At 35.6% G+C, this 19,985-nt stretch overlaps 1 protein-coding gene, 1 long non-coding RNA gene and 2 pseudogenes across 24 annotated transcripts in view; 1 reads left to right on the top strand and 3 right to left on the bottom strand.

Annotated features, from left to right (window-relative positions):
- Positions 1-19,985, top strand: part of LOC147404842 (uncharacterized) — a 56,683-nt gene that overhangs the window by 14,726 nt on the left and 21,972 nt on the right. For 3 of the 7 annotated variants that reach the window (XR_015177975.1, XR_015177974.1, XR_015177976.1), the window contains exons 2-3: positions 3,081-3,177; positions 6,393-6,501. This is a non-coding gene — a long non-coding RNA (uncharacterized LOC147404842). Of the gene's footprint in view, positions 1-1,062; positions 1,431-3,063; positions 3,178-6,392; positions 6,502-19,985 lie in introns of those variants that run through there. The other 4 variants (XR_015177977.1, XR_015177980.1, XR_015177979.1 and 1 more) reach the window with 2 other exon arrangements.
- On the bottom strand, positions 7,304-8,053 carry LOC147404845 (secreted RxLR effector protein 161 pseudogene; annotated as a pseudogene).
- Positions 9,432-11,289, bottom strand: LOC147404844 (glutamate receptor 2.9-like; annotated as a pseudogene). Its single transcript, XR_015177294.1, has 4 exons — positions 11,158-11,289; positions 10,757-11,069; positions 10,127-10,517; positions 9,432-9,622 (listed from the first exon to the last, which is right to left on the bottom strand). The product of XR_015177294.1 is annotated as a glutamate receptor 2.9-like (transcript).
- Positions 11,157-15,559, bottom strand: LOC147404843 (nicotinamide/nicotinic acid mononucleotide adenylyltransferase-like). 16 transcript variants are annotated; one of them, XR_015177969.1, is made up of 6 exons: positions 15,193-15,559; positions 13,075-13,154; positions 12,592-12,693; positions 11,936-12,005; positions 11,403-11,464; positions 11,158-11,276 (listed from the first exon to the last, which is right to left on the bottom strand). XR_015177969.1 is itself a non-coding variant. In XM_086440938.1 (6 exons), the coding sequence occupies exons 1-5, from the start codon at positions 15,236-15,238 to the stop codon at positions 11,443-11,445; spliced, it is 309 nt and encodes a 102-aa protein (XP_086297064.1). In that variant the 5' UTR covers positions 15,239-15,559; the 3' UTR covers positions 11,158-11,276; positions 11,403-11,442. The 16 variants fall into 16 exon arrangements, 10 of the variants coding, with proteins under 10 accessions (XP_086297066.1, XP_086297064.1, XP_086297065.1 ...); XM_086440938.1 differs by having other exon boundaries at positions 11,936-11,994; XM_086440936.1 differs by lacking the exons at positions 11,158-11,276; positions 11,403-11,464; positions 15,193-15,559 and adding exons at positions 11,509-11,831; positions 13,952-14,069; positions 14,342-14,643 and having other exon boundaries at positions 11,936-11,994.

Here is a 19,985-nt window from a genome sequence, read left to right as displayed (position 1 = left end):
ACTATTGTTAGAGTCTTCCCTTTCTTCTTTTTCTTCCTTTTTTTGCTTTCCATCTTGCTTCTTATTCTTCGGCTTCAAAGTCTATGATATCATCATCTTCCAATTCTCGAAAGATCTTAGTCTCCCAGTGACATTAACATAACACTTCCAATCCATTACTTGATCCGTTGTTAGGAACCTTCCCTCCGAGATCCACATTGTATGGGTCGAGATATTTTGGTAACCAGTGCCGTTCCTTGGTGTTTTATGTATATTATCCCACATCTTGGACATGGTGAAATACCGGGACTTCACATCTCGTTTGAAATACTCACCATACCCTAATGTCTTCATTCCCATCCGTGTATCCGTCGCCATTTTCACTATCCCTACCTCGAGGCAATCAAAATACACCTTCTTCAGATATTTGTTGCCAATGCCTCCTCCCTTCTAAATGAAAACAAGACATCATGGTTAGTAGCAAGCTATAATGAAACCCGATGTAGGTTGTAGGCCACATGCACTGCCTGATCATCCATCTCTTATTTAGTTATGACCAACAGGTAGGTGGGCATCCCGATCAGATACTTGGGTGTGACTATTCAATGAATGTACATCCATGCCTTCTCCAAGGGTTTGAACAATGGCTCAACTCTGCATTCATTATTGGCATATGGCCTCCACCCCATGTTTGTAAAGATTGATGTGTGCTCCTTTTGACTGGCTTCTCCTCTCAATAACAACCCTGGTATATTGTCTTCTTCACCACTCCATCCACTAATTTTGGAGCAAGATCTAGAAACCTTTGGTAGGCCGACAACTATAATACTCAAAGTGGCCTATACACATTCTTAGCCTTCTTACTTGACTCTTCTCCATTGGCTCTTTTTCTAGCCCAAGTAACGAAATCTTCATGTAAATCGTCCAACGCTTGGCACAATTGTGCAACCATCAGACTAGCACTACGTAAAAATCTCAAATTTATATAAAAAAATTTGTTGGGCCTGGCCCGTCGAGTTTTAAAGCCCAAAACTCCACGGCCTGTGGACCACGTTTTCAGTTTTCATCGATTTCTTTTTGTTTTCGGTTTACTGTTTCTCTTCTCTCACTGTTATTGTTTCTCTTCTCTCTGCGTCTCTCACAGTCATCGGTCGATCGACCTCTCACAGTCTCTCTCTCTCTCACAGTCTCTGTCTCGGTTGACCTTGCCCTTTATCTCTCTCTCTCTCTCGATCGACGTTTTCATCGTTTTCTCACAGTCGCTATCTCGATCGATCGACTTCATTTTTTCACTCTCTCTCGATCGATCGACCTCTCCATCTCTCTTTCACAGTTTCTTTCTCGATCGATCTATCTCCCTTGATATATCTCATCTCCCTCTATTTGATTGATCGATCACCTGCTGCATCACCTCACGTGACAAGCCAGGAATCATTGCGACTTCAGGCTAGGTACTCTCTCTAATCCGATATATTTAGATTTGGATTGAAGATTTAGGTTTTTTATCCGATATATTTAGATTTGGATTGAAGATTTAGGTTTTTTATCCGATGTATTTCGTATCAATCTCGATACCTATAGATTCTTATGTTTTGAAGCATGTAATTTGATGCTTCTAGATAATGTCTGAATGTGGAGAATTTATTGAGACTAATTACGAAATTGTGAGAATTTATTGAGACTAATTTATTTTGTTTGTCTTAGAATTGAAAATTTTCGATCCAAATTGAAACATAATAAAATTAAAAGGAGGGGAGATTTTGATACTAGTTTTAAGGTTTCTTTATAGTTAATAAGTAGCTTTATTGTTTGTGGGAGATTTTGAAAGGATTTCAACTATTCTTGTTTTGTAATTTTAAGGAGTTAGATCCTTTTTTACTTGTATAATTTCCCCATTTATAAGATTTTTGTTTGTTTACCAAAAAAAAAAAAAAAGAGCAGGGTTCTCTTATATGGACTCACTCATTGAAAGAGTTCATGATTTCTCTTCATTTGCTGTTGTAGGAATTGAATAGTGCTTAGTCTTTTAATTTGCTGAAGGTAATAATACCTTCATTTGCTGAAGGTAATAATACGATTTTTAACCCAAATGAACCATAATGCATCTTATGTTTAGTTCTTATATATTATAATGCACATTGATCAAAATCAAACCAAAAATATACAACACGCGGAGTGAGAAATCTAGAACTGACCAATGGTGGAGGAAACTCAAATTGAAGAATTACAAAATTATTATGGTTTGTCATGACACCAGAGACAATAGATGATAGTAGGTTCCGTGCTTGATTATGGTTCATCAAAATAGTGCATTTAGAAGAAAATAATTGATCAAGTCATTAGCAGATGATATAAGGAGTCTGGGAAATTCTTCAGATTTGTAAAATATAGTAGACCCCAGTGATTTATAATGCTTGAACCATATGATATGAACGTGGGTTGATAAGGCTAATGGGCTAATGGGCTTCATGATATCGATTGTTATTCAAGAAGATACCATGTCAAGTTTGAAGAAATATGATATAGTTCACCAGTGGCCAACCTTTAATTTCTTCTTCACTCTACTAACCAATCTCTTTAGAAATTGAAGGACTTTTTTTGCATGGGTTGAAACCCAAAAGAGCTTCTTATAGGCAAAAAGGGAAAAGGGGTGCAATATTAAAAAAAATAAAATGATCATCCCTGCACACATCAAACACCTTATTTAACTTCATTGTTTGGTGTGTTATAAGAATCCGTTGGTTGCGACAACATAAGCTCTCTTAGTCTAGTGTAGATTAAGGATTTAAAATTCATTTTGCACTGATCTGCACAACACAGTACAATTCAGCCTAGTCTTGGTAAGTAGAAATTAACAAATTACACAAACCATATTAAAAAATACACCAAGTCAATAAAAAAACAATACCAAAAAAAAATGAATACTATTATGATGTAAGGTTTCAATTGCTCAATTTATCTGACTTGTTTGTTTGAATCTAAACTAAGGTGATTCAGATGAGTTAAACACTTGACTGAGTCATTTTAGACCTTGAATACATCTATTCAGATTAAATCATTTTATATGTTAAATGCATTCTGCAGGAAGAATGGGATGACAGCACAGTGAGTAGCAACATATCGAAACTGAGGATCCAAAATAGATTGGAAGCAACAACCAGGCGTGAAAGGGCTCTAGCTTATGCGTTCTCTCAACAGGTATGTATGGCTGAAATATATGTCTCAAATGAGACATTATAAATGGAGAAATTAAAGAGTGAGCACTATTCAATTCCTAAAGTGCAGTAATTAAAGATGACTTCAGTACTGAGCTCCTTTATATGAAAAGATCATGATTATATATGAATTGAGCTATACACAACCATGGCAGATTATGCGTCCATAGGATACATCGAACAATCACAATGTCTTAAATCACGTCCTTTATATATCCAACCAGATTGTCCCTTATAGAACAATCAAGGCATCTATTAGGTCCCAAAGTCTATAAAAGAGAACCATCCCTTCCTATTTTTGTAAAAAAAAAAAAAACCCTCCCTCTTGATACTTCTTTTTAAATCAATCATTCGTCTTTAAAATAAACATTTCATTGGTTTAATATATTTTGATGAATTAAACCCAAGTGATGAATGGAGTTCTATACCTTCTCTTGGATAGAAGATTGTTGAATCTTGAGGATAAAAATACTTGAGCCTCTAAGCAACACACCATCAAGTGCAGGGGACTTTTAATCTTCCTTAGGACAATGCGTGCCTTGTTGGTCTACATCTCTACTTACCAAAAAGTTCATTTTGTTGTATATTTATTTTCACAACACCAAGATATATGCTTTGCTGTTTGATTTTGGATCAATTTTGTCCATTTAATTCTCTATTTTTAAAGCTTCTATTTACTGTAATAGAAGCTTCCGTTGTGTTTTATATATATATGTATATATAATTTTTTTTTTTTTACTTAATGTTTATATTGTTTTGGTTTATAAACGAGGCCCACATCTTGCAGATAAATCCTCCATTAAGTCAGAGGCCCTGATACCTTAGTGAAGTCTGCTATCATATTAACACACTGCTATTTTCGTTATTTGTTACATCAATTTTAGACCATTAGTTTCTCATACTGAATTACAGCCTCAAACTCTAGAGGAGCAGAATTTGCATGTATATTTTTAATCATATTTGTGTGGTATCTACAAGAATACATCCAATAAATTAATGTCAAAACTGCATTTGTTCCTTGAATTACTTGGCTCATTACATATAGGGCTAAAGAAGATATGGGATGTCCAATTAGAAAATGAGCCTAATGGAATCGTAAGGTTTGTATTGGTTTGGTAAGAGATCAAAAGGTTATGGGAATTTAATCTACTTTCATAAAGTTGTTTATTAGACATATCGAACGAGAGGATCTTGAGTCCATTCAAAATTAAGAACTAGGTGGAGGGTTTCATTGAAATGTACTAAATTTGGATTCTGGTATTTATCTTGCTCATGCATGAAATGGAACATTTTCAATTTGTGTGGAAATATATCCAACTTTCACGAAAATGTTGTGGATAATTGAAATAGTGATAAAATGTTTATTGAAAGTATAGGAAATAAATAAACAGCCATATGAAATGTTGAAATGAAGATCAATAATGTTTTGCTACATGTAGGTATAGGAAAGGTCTTGTAGGGTTATTTTGGGTAATTAATATTTATCTAATGGCCCTTTACTACAAGTCTCTCTTCCTTTGTATTTTCTAAGATGTATGAAATAAATATGTGTGAGTGGAGAATAAAGGCAACATGTCTTCCCTGATGTGAAGAATGCCTTTTTTGGCATGGTGAATTGGGAGAAGTGTATTTGCTTCCTCTTCTTGGTTTCAAGTGCTCTTTTACTGGATGAGAAGTATGCAAACTGAAGAAAACATTGTATGACTTTTTAAAATCTCTTAGACCATGGTTTGAGAGATTTCACTATACTATGGTGAATAATGGCTACAAACGGAGTTAGATTGACCACACTCGTTTCATCAAGCACCACTACAACAATAAAATTACAGTTATTGTTTATGTCGACGGCATTGTAGTAACTAGGACCAAGCAAGATGAGATAAGAAAATTAGAAGGTCAATTGGCAAAGGAATTTGAAATTATGGGTCTTGGTTTGCTGAGCTAATTTTTTGGGGTTGAAGTTGCTAGGTCCGCTAATGATATTTTTATTTCCTAGTGAAATTTATTCTCACCCTTCTCCAAGAGATAAATATGATGGGATCAGACCCTACGATACTTTTGGTGGAGCCAATGGTCAACACCTCATTGATGAAGACAAATATCAGAGACTTGTTGGTCGCCTTATCTACCTCTCCCTGACTCAACCATACATTGCATATGCAGTCAGTGTGATAAGTCAGTTTATTATGTTCCGACTACAACACATTTGGATGTTGCATATAGAATTCTTAGTACCTAAAGTCCACCTTAGGAAAGGGGCTGTTTTACATTCATCATGGTAGCTTGTGAGCTTAAGCTTATATTGTTGCAAATTGGGCAGGATTAGTGTCATATAGGTGTCCCACTTCGAGGTATTGTACATTTGTGGTTGGGAACCATATCACATAGCAAAGTGAAAAATAGACTGGCTGCAAGATATAATGTAGAAGTTGAGTTTAGGCCTTTGGCTCATGGAGTGCATGAACTACTTTGGCTTAAAGTCCTTCTAGCAGAATCCTCTGCATTGGTATAGTTATCTATTATTCATAATCCGGTACAACATGATAGAAACAAACACATTTAGGTGGACCAGTACTTCAGCAAAGAGAAATTGAAAATTAGACACATTTGCACACCATTTGTCAATATTAGAGATCAGTTGCCTGGTATTTTGAGTTCTAAGGATTTGATAATCCTCAGATCTATAGAATTGTTAGCAAGTTGGGCATGAGTAATATCTACACCATTCTTAGTGGAAGTGCAAAGCTCACATAGGGGTATTTTGGGTAGTTATTACTTATCTAATTCTATCGTAATAAGTATCTTCCTTGTGTATTTTCTAGGACATATGAAATACATTATGTGTGAGTGGAGAATAGATGCTCCACACTTTTTCCATCAAGTTTTCTTCTCTCACCAAAATCCCAACCCTAGAAACCTACTGTTGGTGCAAGTATTTGAGAGCCCAAAAAATAAAAAAAAGAAAGGAAAAGAGAATAATGAAGGCATATTAACTACATACATCTTAGTATGTAAAACATTAAATGAACAAACTGTTAAATATTCACGGTTTATTATTTGAAATAATTGTATTTTGGCAGAGTGCCATATGAATTCTTCCCTTCTTTCTTGATCTTTTTGGCTGATGGTTGAAGGATTCTACTTGTGGTATTGAAACTTAATTCATTTGTTCCCTTGTCTTGTTCTGGATTGGTGCAGGAATTTCTTGCTTTGCCAAGAGCAGATGCTATCCATCTTCTAGTCGAATACAACGGGAATGCTGAGGCCGTCATACAACATATGTTCACATAGCAAATCTTGTGCAACTGTAATTCAATCAATAATCTCTATTTAATTATTTTATTATTCAGAAACATTATTTTATTCAATTGGTGCCATAGGACATTTCATGTAGATATGTACACAGCTCATGTGTAGGATAAGAACAGACCCTTGTATAATCCCTTGTAAAACTACTAAGACATTTTTTTTTCTTTTTTTCATAGTCGAATAACACAGCTTTGATGATTCCACTGACAAAAAAAAAATTAAATATTGATTGATATGAGCTCTCCTATAACTCATTTTCATAATTTTTTAAGAACCTGAATTTGATTAAATACAGGGAAAAGCATCTGGTGAGATCAATCGGGTTCATCTTTACAAGTGTCAGCCCTTGACTAAAAGATGAGTGATGAGCTTCATGGAAGCTTAGAAAATTTTCCCTAGAAATGAAAAATGAACTGCCCAAGAAAAATTTTCTTGAATCTATTTTTATTTTTTGTAATTCCAAACTTATTTATTTATTTATTTATTATTACAAATTTTCTGAAGAAAATATTTCCAATTTTAATCCAGACCATACAAGAACGAATGCAGACTCATCAGATGAGGCATGCATGTTCACTATCAGGGCTTTCAATGGATTATCAGACCTGATTCAAGTAGATTTGAGAGTTTAAGGATTAGGGTTTTTGTGGAGAAGAAGAAAAGAGATGAAGAGAGAGTTGTTTTATTCTCTCTCTCACTCATATATATATTAACATCATAAGAGTGTTACTAATAACAAAAGAACCCTTGGAAGATTAGAAATAACCAAGAAACCCTTATAAGAATTTCTACACTCCCCCTCAAGTTGGTGTATATATATTTTTCATGCCCAACTTGTCAACAATGCTATGAAAATGTAAACTACCCAGCCCCTTAGTAAGGATGTTAGCCAACTGATCTTCAGTTTGCACGAATGGAGTACAAATGTGTCCAGACTGCAACTTTTCTTTGATGAAGTGCCTATCTACCTCAATGTGTTTAGTTCTATCGTGTTGAATTGGGTTATGAGCAATACTAATGGCTGCTTTATTGTCACAATACAAACTCATCGGCCCATGAATAGGAAAGTTCGATTCGGTTAAGAGGATTTGAAGCCATAGAAGCTCGCACACCCCATAAGCCATAAACCTAAACTCAGCTTCTGCACTGGATCTTGCAACCACTGTCTGTTTCTTACTTCTCCAAGAAACAAGATTACCCCCATGACAAGAAACAAATGCGCAATATCCAGAGGTGGAACGACGATCTGACACTGATCTTGCCCAATCTGCATCTACGTAGGCTTCAACACGCAAACTACCATGACAAGCATATAATAAACCTTGTCCAGGAGTGGATTTTAAGCACCTTAGGATTCTATAAGCAGCATCTAAATGAGTTGCAGTTGGTGCATGCATAAACTGGCTTACCACACTAACTGCATAAGCAATATCTGGGCGGGTTAAGGTAAGATAAATAAGCCGACCCACAAGTCTCTGATATCTCTCAACACCAATGCAGGGTTCACCATTGGACTCACGAAGCCTATGCACAATGTGAAAAAAGCCCATATTTGACGGTCTTAGTCCGTCAAATTTCTCAAAATTTGACGGACCCTCCCATCAAATATGCCCGTCAAATATTCTCTTGTAGAATTTTTTTTTTGACGGCCCTGAACTATCAAATTATTGGAGAATGGGCTTAAAAAAAAAAAAAAAAAAATTCATAGAGTATGACCGTCGAATTTGGAGGTTTAACAAACAATAGCACGGTCCTCTAATTCACTAATCACAATGAACAAAATAATAATAAAAAAAATCAGAAAAATAAAAAACAAAAGAAAAATCATAGAATAAGAATATGATGGGCATCCATATTGACTGAAGAACAAAGAAGAGAAAACTGAATCAATATTCATGAATTAATATTTTGAAATTGAAATAGACCCAACTTTACATTAAATCGAAGAAAATTCAGTAGAACCAGATCCTTAACTAGCTTCATTCTTGTCTGCATCACCTCTCTTCCTCAGCTCCTCCATAATGGGATTCTCTGGATTGATCTCCATTGTCTTCTTGCTTGATATGTACCCAGTCATGCTCGAGTCCCTCAGAGCCTGTGCCTTCATTGTCCTCTCCATGTTAGTTGTCCACCCATACTCTCCATGTTAACTGTTCACAAGACCCAATAAAATGTAAAGATGCAAAAAGACACCAAAATAGGATCTCAAGCAATACAAACACCAAGGTACCCCACCTGTTTGATTGAAACAAAGTTTGCAATAACAATTATGTGCCATTTACCAGCAACAAATAAAATTTGTTTTCCAAGTTAGTTTATCAAATGAAATCCTGAATAACGAATTAAGCAATAATAAACCTATTGAAAGAAGAACAATGAAAATAATAAATAAAGAAGAAGAAGAAGAATGAAATGATATATGTATATATACGAGGTTGTTTGCAGGTAAACGCCAATATAATCCTTGAATGGCTGCTGGAAAAAGCCCACAAGCAGCCAGAGCATAAACAATCAGAGCATTCAACCAACCAAAGTCATTCCTATATCAAAATTCTAGTATTTATTTAACCGTTACTAAATAAATAATAATTTCAGTTGCTTCCCTTTGAAAATGGCATCAATTGCATCAAAAAATGTAATTTACAAAAACTGACAGGAATACCTAACAGGTGTACATGTTCTCAAATAACCTGATTGCATTGGCTACTTAACCCAAACTTAATAATGTCTCAAAAGATCATCTAGTTTTATTTGTGAACACTCTTGCATATGATAATAACACTCATATAATCCAATATGATTTAAATGATATTCACACCTCCCAAATGTAAATAATAGCACAAGCATACTTGTTGCCATAAATGGCAATGACAAGCCCTAGTTAATAATGTCTAAAGAAAATAAGTAATTTCCAATAAATCAATACAATTATCGAGGGTATAACTCAGTATTTGTCACCTCATTCATAGTTGATGGCAGTGTTAAATCACTCATGGGCATGTTTGACTTCATTCTACCATGCACGCAAAATGTAGGTGGTAAAGGTTGGGAAAGAGTGCCAGAATAGCTACCGAGCATAAGAACCACAGTTGCCATTGTTGGCCTATCTGCAACATCTTCTTGAGCACATAATAGCCCAATGTGGATGCATCTCATCACTTTGCTTGTCGAAAAATTATACCTCAATGTGTACACATATAAATTGAAAGAAACATAGCTAAGATTTCAATACATCTTTACTTAAATATGGGAATTGCTAATGTCTCATACAAGCATTTGGTGTTAGCAACCTCACATACCTTGTTTTTTCATAAAATTTCTTAAAAAGTATCAAAACCAAAATTAGTCTACTAATGTTTATAAAAAAAAGTCACTACTTGATTGTTGTTGTGTAATGACATTTCTGTCAATATCACAAAGTCTCGGAAAGTTATTTATAAAAAATATTGCACAATAAAAAATAATAATAATAATAATAAAAAAGATTAGTTGTTTGAGGATTTTCTTCAAAAAAAAAAAAAATTAAGTAATTGGAGATTGTTAACACCCAATACTTGTATTTGGAACATTAGCAATTTAGTATTTCCCAGATTATGATTCCAAAGAGAGCAGGAAAGACTTACAAAACCAAATCCGTCAGTCTTGTACGTAGGTCCGACCATCGTATACTTAGCACAGTATCTCGCAAGGAGGAGCTTTACGTAAGGGGCCTCATAAAAAACTACAGAAATGCCATCTTTTTGACTTCCTTTTGATAAAGCTTGATCGAACTCGTCTGAAGAATTATAGGACTTAAGCTTGGATTCATCAAACCCCATCTGCTTCAAGAGCCCAAACACAAATGAACAGATTCGCATCTCTTTAGGAGCTCTTTGATATCAGTGATGGTTGGTTGGAGTTGTTGAACCGTCAAAAACGATGTCAAGCTAGCTGTGTAACTTGATGCAAGTATGAGGACTACAAAAATCCATATGATCAGCACAAACCTAGCCAAGTTGCTCACCACCTTCTCCCCTGCACCATCACAAAGTTGTATTGAAATTATCACAAAATAGATACTGTTTGGACCTCTAGATATTGTTATATTGTACCTCAACCGCATCAGCCTAAGTCTTTTAACCAATGCACACTATACTATGTCAAAGGAAACCTTCATGACTTTGGTTCTTTTGAACCGAATGCCCTCAAAAGGTGTCCTTGCACTCTATTGAAACTAATAGTAAGTAAATTTAAAGAGATGTATGAGGAATTACTATGTGCAAAAACAAGTGTAGAGAAGGAGAACCAAAAGGTCATGCCAAACTGATAAGCTGCTGGCCCCCTAAATTCTTCGTTGATCCGGTGTTCAAGGACCCAAATCACAAAACCAGTGAAGATAAAGAAGGAACCACTTGTTAACCAAAGATTTCTGCTTAAAGGCTTCAAGAAAATCCACGCATTCTTCTTTCCATTGTTTTTAATAGGCACGAGCATTGATACCCCAGACTCTGTATATGGTAGTGTAAAGTCTACATATTGGGATCGGTTGGCTCTAATGGTTGTATCTCCAACGACGGCATCAAATTTCTATTGAACAAGAAAAAGAATTCCCATTTAAACAAAAAGACTAAAACTTACTCAAAATATTAATCGAAATATATATATTCAAACTTACCTGAAGAAACACTTCATAAATCAAATCATTGTAATTCCCAGCAGTTGTGCTATCAGCCTTTTGGAAGAATACATATAAAACACACGCCAGTATCGAGCACAAATACGTGTCACCATAACCTCCAACAAGTTTAAAAAATATAGCAAATTAACAGAGGTACATTGGCAACAAACTTGAACTACAGTCATAGAAGAAACAAATTTACACTATGAGAATCAAGAATCTTAATTCAATATGATGAGCACCTTTACATTTGTGTGGCCTGTGAATGTTTGGAGAGGATTGTCAAGTACTCGCGATGTGCATGCTGATAAATCCCAAAGCTTCAGTGTGTTAGCCGTGGACGTTAAAACAAGAGTCTTTGAGTCTAAAAACTTGACATAACTCAGTCTTACTGTAACCAATTAATGTGCACAAAGGCGTTCGTGTGTTACGAAGATCATAGCAATAGATTTTATGATATCCAGAACCAAATGCAAGAGAACGTGAAGAATCTGGAGGGAACCGTACATCATGATATTAAGAACAGCTAATTGTACAGTTAGATTGTGCAAATTTAATACTCAAGTGATCATTTTTCATTTGTATTGAAGTACAAGTGTTGTTCCTTGATATAATCAATAACTTCATCTGCAGTAAGATATTTAACTGACAACCCTCTTGAAATGCATTCCCTGAAAAGATTAACAAAAAGAGGCTCCCCTTTCAATGTTATTATACTAATCAACATGTTCATGTTATCTCTAGTATTTTGTGAATAAATCGAAAAATCATTTACCTTACTCTTGTCGAGCTGATCTGGTTAGGTACAAGTTCATCTACAACTTTGATGTTACTCTGATGTTACTCTTCCGAAATAAACAGATATGAAATGTTGAATGGTATTAGTTCTTTAAGGAATTAATACGAAAAATCATTTAGCTCTTTCTTTGTCTCTACCTGAAAACGATGGATGTGACCATTGCACATCAAGTAAGATCCAATATATGGAGAATCTCTTTCCCTTAATTGAATTAAGGATATTCTTATCAAAATTGCATCTTTGTGAGTGTGCATTTGTGTGTTTTGCTTTTGAATAGTTGATGAACTGAAAATATTTACAACTACTAAATTATGTTCATGAATCAGATAGTTTAATTGAAGGAACTTTTGGGACCATAGTTGAATCCATGCGGTGACTAGTCAATAAAACAAGATTGACAAGGGGGCATACATACACTGAGTGTTGCATATAGAAAACCCACCTCCATGATGGTTTTTTTTTCTTTTGTTTTTATTGTTAAGCTGGACTTGAACCCATGACCTCAAAGTTGCTTTGCAATTTTTGTCAAACCAGCTGACCTATGGGTATAAGCCCCATCCATGATGAGATTTAGCTGTTTATGAAAGTACACTTTTAAAAAAATATTTAGAACCACCAAAGATTCTTATTACCTTATATTCATTCAAAATATCATCAGCAGATATGACATTCTCAATATTTTTGCCTTCCCTACGAATGCAGGCAATGCCATAATCTTTGCATATAGTTCGAACCTGTAAAACCATAGAGGGATATTTGATCAGTTTTTCCAGCTGCCTTAAAGGTCCTAAATAAAGTTTGAGTTTGGAAAACAAAGATGAATTCCCCCTTTCCCAGAACTAGTTGAGACATTTAAAAAGAAAATTTTGTTTTTCTTATTCAAGAAAAAGGAAGACATTCTCAAACACCATATTAGGAAAAACACTTAATTTATTGTTTTGTTTTCGTTGCAAGGATCTCCTTGATTTGGTCATAGACAGAGTCCTACATCCCAGGTCTACAGATCGGTTCATATTAGTGTTCAAAGAAACTAGTCTGTTCATGGAAGAACACAATGGGAAGCACAATTGAAAAACAAGGGAAGATTCCTTTTTTTTTTTTTTTCTGAGATATACCTGTTCACGAATCCATGCTCCAAGAATACCAAAAGATTCAAGTAAATCAGAACCACAAACAAGCATGACTTTGAGGGATTCTGCGAGGAAAATAAAAAAGCAATAGTTCACATTCCACCCAAAAAATTTTTTTTGAAATAAATTATATTCTAATAATACATGTAATATGATAAGCCACATTCATTAAAAATGAAATTTGCAAGAAAAGTTTTTGTCACCAAACAAAAAAAATCAATCTTGAAAGACCAAAGTAGTTCACAATTGTCTTTTTCTATTTTATTTTATAAGTTCACAATTTGCATTAACTGCTTCAAGGCTTAACAAGACGAAGAGTATACACAATGGTAGTGAGAACACTTCCATGATTAAGTACATATCAAATGCAAATTAGTGGAAAAATACAATGATCCCCTCTATTGGGTTTGTTTCCTTAGAACCTAGAGATTTTCCCTTAGAATTGATGGATATTGTGTTGAAGGATGCCAATGGGCATATGCCTATATAAGGATGAATCAAATCAATCGAAAAACTGCATAGTAGTAAATAGAGGGGCATATACCCCATATTTTCAATCAATCAAAAAACTGCAGAGTACTAAATATTACAAAATTATATTTATGAATCAAATCAATAGAACAACTTTTTTATGTAGGTGGTATTATTTTATATTTGAATCTGTTTTGGAATGCTTTAATTGTGTCACAAGCCAACATAAACAAAGCAATAGAATAAGAAGAAAGAAAAAAAAAAAGATACCAAATAGAAAAAAAAAAAAAATTTGTGAAAATACATGGAGTGGGAGATAGAAGGGAGTATAAAAAAGTGGCCTGCCCAATTTATTTCCAGCTACCAAATCCAATATTGGGATAAGAATCACCTCATGTATCATACATGCTTTCCTACCCGATGTCTCCATCTACATTGCCTTGACTAATGTTCTTTGATCGGCATGGTGATGCAGCCCAAAAATAAGGGCACACGGAAGTCCCAAGTAGCTGGAATTTACAGCATAAATAATTTAAGAATAGAACTCCTAGAACTTCTAATAAATAATCAGGCATTCACTTGATGTGTAGAATTTTAGTATGCAAATAGAAACCATGTCCCATCACCTTACATGCATACTATACAGATGAAGCCTATGGGAGTTGAAACAAGATCTGCGTTCCAAATCCTTCTTATAGCTACCTACCACTAACCTGCTTGCCTACCAAAAAACCTTGTTCCCATTTATCTCTACTGACATACATACAGGTTGGTGTTAGACCTATGATTTTGGTTGGAAGCCCATGGCTGCAATCCAATACCAATCAAGAGCTTGCCTGCAAATAGTCAAGGATTGCCCTTGTGAAATGAGAAAAAGATGAAACAATCAGTTTGGTAATTGCCAGTTTTGTTAAACATTATGCAAATACTTTGGCTACCGTTGTAAGGGCAGGCCTGTATTGTAGAGTGACAGGACGTCTCTAGCCAATTTCCTAATGTGAAACTGAGATATTTGATTCTGTACAAACAGTATTGGCACTCACTTTGCAAATATATATGCATGCCCAAAACAATACAACAATAAGAAGAGCTGCTATTTGCACCCCAAAATAAGAGATGATTTGGGATCCATGGAAACAAGAAAACAAAACTCTAAGGATCACATAATCCTGACTGTTGAAACACAAAATCTAATGGTAAGGATATATCTTAGAGCACAAAATTCAAAGAACTCTAAAATATCAAAAAGATGCTATTTTATTATGGATAAATGTAGAATTTTGTGCCCTTCCATTTTCAAAGTCTTTCATTAGTAAATTCTTTTATTGTATTTTAAACTTGAATGATTGAGGTATCATTTAGGCAATTGTGACAATATATACAGGTTCTAAATTTTTGAGATTAGTGGCAATCCGTTTTCTAAGTCTCTAATTTGGCATAATTTTTTTTAATAATGTTTTTAACTAATCTAAAACGTGAATCATACAAAACTGAGATCTGAAATAAGAAAATCTTACAAAACCTAAATTTCAACTATTTTTCTACTAAAATTCAATGAAACTCAATCCAATTTATACGATACAAACCCTAGAAGACATGAATCAAATAGGAAAAAAGAGATTTCGAACATACCTTGAGGATTATATGTGAAATTCAATTTTTCCAGACAAATCGTCATGAATCTACCATATGTGAAATTCAAGCTTTTAGATCCTTGATTAGCAGAGAATCCAAGAACATAGAGATTTCTATAAAGAAATTCAAAGGGAAGTTAGTGATGGAGGAGTGTCCGGATCAACTATAAAGAAATTCAACTTCGTCTGAAATGGAATAGAGATTTCTTCGCGCGGCTGCGATTGAAATCTATTCGATTTCGAGATGTGCAATCGAAAGAGATGCAACGTCGTCAACAATGGAGACAAAGAGTTCTTCGCAAAATTTCCATCGGGAAGAATTGTGCTTCACCTTCGATGGAGAGGTCGATCGATTGAGAGAAAGAGAGAGATCGACTGTGAGAGAGAGGCAGAGAGAAAGAGAAATAGTGAGAGAGGCAGAGAGTTTTTAGACAAATTTGATCGACCCAAAAACGTGGTACACAGGCCGTGGAGTTTTGGGTTTAAAATTCGACGGGCCGGGCCCAACAAATCTTTTTAGACAAATTTGGGATTTTCACGTAGTGATGGTTTGACTCAATGGGAGTATCACAAGGCTTGCAACCCATCATACCTGTCTCATGAAGGAGATCCATAACATACTTCCGCTGCGAGATGAAAATACCCTTCTTTGATCTAGCAACTTCAATCCCAAGAAAGTATTTCAATTGACCCAAGTCCTTAATCTCAAACTCCTTTGCTAACTGGTATTTTAATTTTTTCATTTCATCATAGCTATTACCAGTCACTACAATGTCGTTAACATAGACTATGAGAGCAGTAATTTTCTCATTGGAATGTTTAATGAATAATTTGTGGTCAGCTTGACTCTACTTGTAACCATATCCCACCATGGCATAGTGAAACTTTTCAAACTATGCTCTAGGAGACTGTTTCAAGCCATATAATGCATTTTTTAGTCTACACACTTTCCCTTCAATAACTGGACATTTAAAACCAGGAGGAGGTACCATATACACTTCTTCTTCCAAGTCACCATGCAGAAAAACATTCTTCACATCAAATTGTAGCAATGGCCAATCTTGATTGGCTGCAAGGGATAACAACACTCTAATAGAGTTCATTTTGCTATCGGAGCAAATGTTTCGCAGTAGTCAATGCCATAAGTTTGAGTGTAACCCTTGGCAACAAGTCTGGCTTTATACCTATCCATTGATCCATCTGGGCGATGCTTCATAGTAAAGACCATTTACATCTCACTGGTTTCTTTCCTCTAGGAAGAACAACCATATCCCAAGTATTATTTTTCTCAAGGGCCTGCATTTCCTCCTCCATTGTCTTTTTCCAACTTGGTTGAGACAGGGCATCAACAACACTACGAGGAACAGATATTGAGGACAAAGCAATAGCAAAAACACGATAGGAGGAAGACAAAGCATCATATGAAACAAAATTGGAGATAGGATGTCGAGTACATGACCGAACACCTTTTCTAATTGCAATGGGAATATTAGAATTATCAACTTCAGGAGCAGGGATATTACCTTTGACGGATGGATTTGGGGAGGATTCTTGGTTGGGCTCATGAGGACTCTCTTTAGTGCCTTTGACACGTCGAGAATACGTAAGTAATTCTTTCTCTTCTTGTATAATAGGAATCTCTCCCTGGTCATTATTATTGCCAACTTGTAATTCTTTCTCTTGTATAATAGGAATCTCCCCCTGGCCATCATCACCACTGTTATGACCACTATCAATATTGTTAGAGGGAAGAGGAAGAGGACAAGACAACAACTCTTGGGGAAAAAACATTTCTCTACTTTCATTGTCTCCCCCTGGAGAGATGTGTTCCAAGAGGAATAAAATGAGGTAGACTCAAAAAATGTTACATCCATAGATACAAAATATTTATGAGAAGGGGGATGATAACATTTATAACCCTTTTGATTAGAAGGATATCCAAGAAAGATACATTTGATGGCTTTAGGGTCAAGTTTGGTACGGTCAGCTCGAGAGATATGAATAAAACACACACACCCAAAGACGTTGGGGGGAATGAGAAACACCTTATCAGGAGAAGACAAAACCTCAATGGGAATTTTAAATCCCAAGACACGCGAAGGCATGCGATTAATATGAAACGTAGCAGTTAAGAGAGCATTCGACCAAAACACTTTCGGTACATTCATAGTAAATAAGAGAACTCTAGTAACTTCCAATAAGTGACGATTTTTTCTCTCAGTCACGCCATTTTGTTGAGGAGTACTTACACAAGTGGTTTGGTGAATGATACCATGCTCACCAAAAAATGAAGCAAGACCATCAGACATGTATTCTCCACCATTATCAGATCTAAGGACTTTAATTTTTACACAAAATTATGTTTCAATTATTTTGTGAAAGAGTTTAAATACAGAATACACATCACTTTTAACTTTGAGTAAGTAAACTCAAGTAACACGAGAAAAATCATCTACAAATGTAACGAAATAACGAAAACACATAGTGAGGTAACTGGGGAAGGTCCCCACACATCAGAATGAACAAGAGAAAAAGGTGAACTGCTTTTGTTACCACTGGCAGGATAAGAGGTTCGACAATGTTTAGCAAATTCACACATCTCACACTGAAGATCTGACACAGAAATAAAACAAAATAACTGAGGAAAGAATCATTTAAGCAACAAAAAAGAGGGATGGCCAAGACGCCTATGCCACTGTAATAACTCCTCAAAACGATGGTCACTCCGAACAGTAGATGGAAGCTTCTGGACTGAGGTAGCAACTCGTGATGGGGATCCAAAAAATAAAGTCCTCCTTCCTCATGCCCCGTACCAATCATCCTCCTCGTATCCAAGTCCTAGAAAACACAATGCGAAGGAAAAAAAGTGACACTACAATTTAATGATTTCGTGATATGACTCACAGAAAGGAGGTTTAAAGCAAAATTAGGAACATGAAGAACAGATGATACGGTCATAGATGGATGAGCAATAACACTACCCTTGCCAGCTATAGAAGAATAAGAACCATCGGTAACTTTTACTTTGTCCCTACCAGAACATATATGATAGGATGAAAAAAATGAAGACATACCAGTGATATGATCCGATGCCCCTGAATCAATAACCCAAGAGCTGTTAGGAGTGGAAACAGATGCACTGAAGGCTAAGGCCGAAGTACCTGAGTAAGCGATCGCAGATGTAGAAGCCGTACTAGGAGGTTCCAATTGAGCTATAAAACGCCGAAAAGCCTCAATCTCACCTTGAGAGAGGTTAATACTATCAGATGTCGGTGTTAGAGTTGGAGTAGGCTCTAATGTCTCCATGGAAGTAATAGAAAGAGCACTTGAACCCCTTCCACTATTGTAACGACTACTTCCTCGACCAACGACGAATGAACCTCTATGTGATGGATGGCCATGAAGATCCCAACAAGTGTCCTTAGTATGGCGAGTACGACCACAATTGTCACATTTCAACTTATCTTTATCATTAACAGTTGTCCCTGAATGACCACCGCCTCGAGCACGACTACTATTACGACTTCCTTTTTAGGACATCGAGGCTAAGGCTGATCTCTCATGAATGGTAGGTTGGAGCATAGCATTACGGTGATACTCCTCACGATGCAAATAGGAATATACTGTAGTTAATGATGGAAGAGGCTCCTTTCCTAGAATTTGAACCCTGACTTGTTTGTACTCAGATTTAAACCGGCAAGTAACTCAAATACACGATTTTCTTCAACCAACTTCTTATACGCAATAGCATCGATAGAACAATGGGCCTGAAATGTCTGATAATGATCCAACTCTTCCCATAGACGTCGGAGAGTGGAGTAATATGTAGACAAGGACTTATCACCTTGCCTCATCTGCTAAATACTATGGCGCAACTCATACACACGAGTTGTGTTGCCTACTTCTGAATATGTCTCTGAAACTGCATCCTATATTTCCTTGGCGGTTTGCAAAAATAAGTAATTACTGCTAATGTCGGGTTGCATAGAATGGAGTAACCAAGACATAACAATAGCATTCTCTGCATCCCATCTATCAAAGGTTGGATCTTCAGAATCAGGAATTGGTAACCTACCGGTCAAAAATCCCATTTTGCCTTTTCCTTTAATGTATAGTATGGCCGATTTAGACCAAATAAGGAAATTATGGCCATCTAGCTTCACTGTAGTGATCTGAAGATTAGGAGCAATACTTTGAGGATTACTCATACTCCCTTCACCATTCAAAGACACATTCGAAGATTGACTAATCTCAGACATTGTAAAGAAACTTTCGAAAAAAAATAACAAATACCTTGTGAGCACGAAATACACTCCACTAGATATCCGAAGTTGATGTACACTTCACCCGATGGAGAAACACACTTATTATCCTCTTTAACCACACATGGCAAGTATTAGAATACTGAGAACAAGTCAATCCATATCAAAAAATAATACAAGATATCAGATTTGCATAAAAAACACCATTTTCAGCGAAAAAAAATAGAAAATGGGTTCAAAGAAAGGATCACCGAAGCTTCAATATTTGACCAATCGATCAATGGCCACCACCATTGGATTCCTCATAAAAAAATGAACAAACTACTCAAGTCCAAACTCAGAAACAAGTAATCGAAAGAACAAACGGAGAGAAAAGGATAGATCCTGAATTTCCGTCATTTTTGTTGATTTTTCACCAAAAACATCATAACTTGCTCAAAACAACTTCAAATCGCATGAAACTTGTTCCTAAAATTCTCTAAAATCACCCTCTCTTAGAAACAATCAGAAAAGGTCAAAATATCCAACG

This window comes from Akebia trifoliata, chromosome 4, assembly GCF_017979445.1.
Source record: "Akebia trifoliata isolate Shusen 1 chromosome 4, ASM1797944v1, whole genome shotgun sequence".
In the NCBI taxonomy this organism is placed as follows: domain Eukaryota; kingdom Viridiplantae; phylum Streptophyta; class Magnoliopsida; order Ranunculales; family Lardizabalaceae; genus Akebia; species Akebia trifoliata.
This window is presented reverse-complemented; position numbering and strand designations above follow the sequence as displayed.

Excerpts from the sequence above, each read along its gene's own strand:
- LOC147404843 (XM_086440933.1), bottom strand. The coding sequence starts at position 15,238 with ATGACGATTTGTCTGGAAAAATTGAATTTCACATATAATCCTCAAG. Across the intron at positions 11,995-12,591 it reads ATATTTTGAATGAATATAAG|AGTAACATCAAAGTTGTAGA; the intron begins GTAATAAGAATC and ends GAGTAACATCAG. Across the intron at positions 11,832-11,935 it reads ATCAGCTCGACAAGAGTAAG|GGAATGCATTTCAAGAGGGT; the intron begins GTAAATGATTTT and ends TAATCTTTTCAG.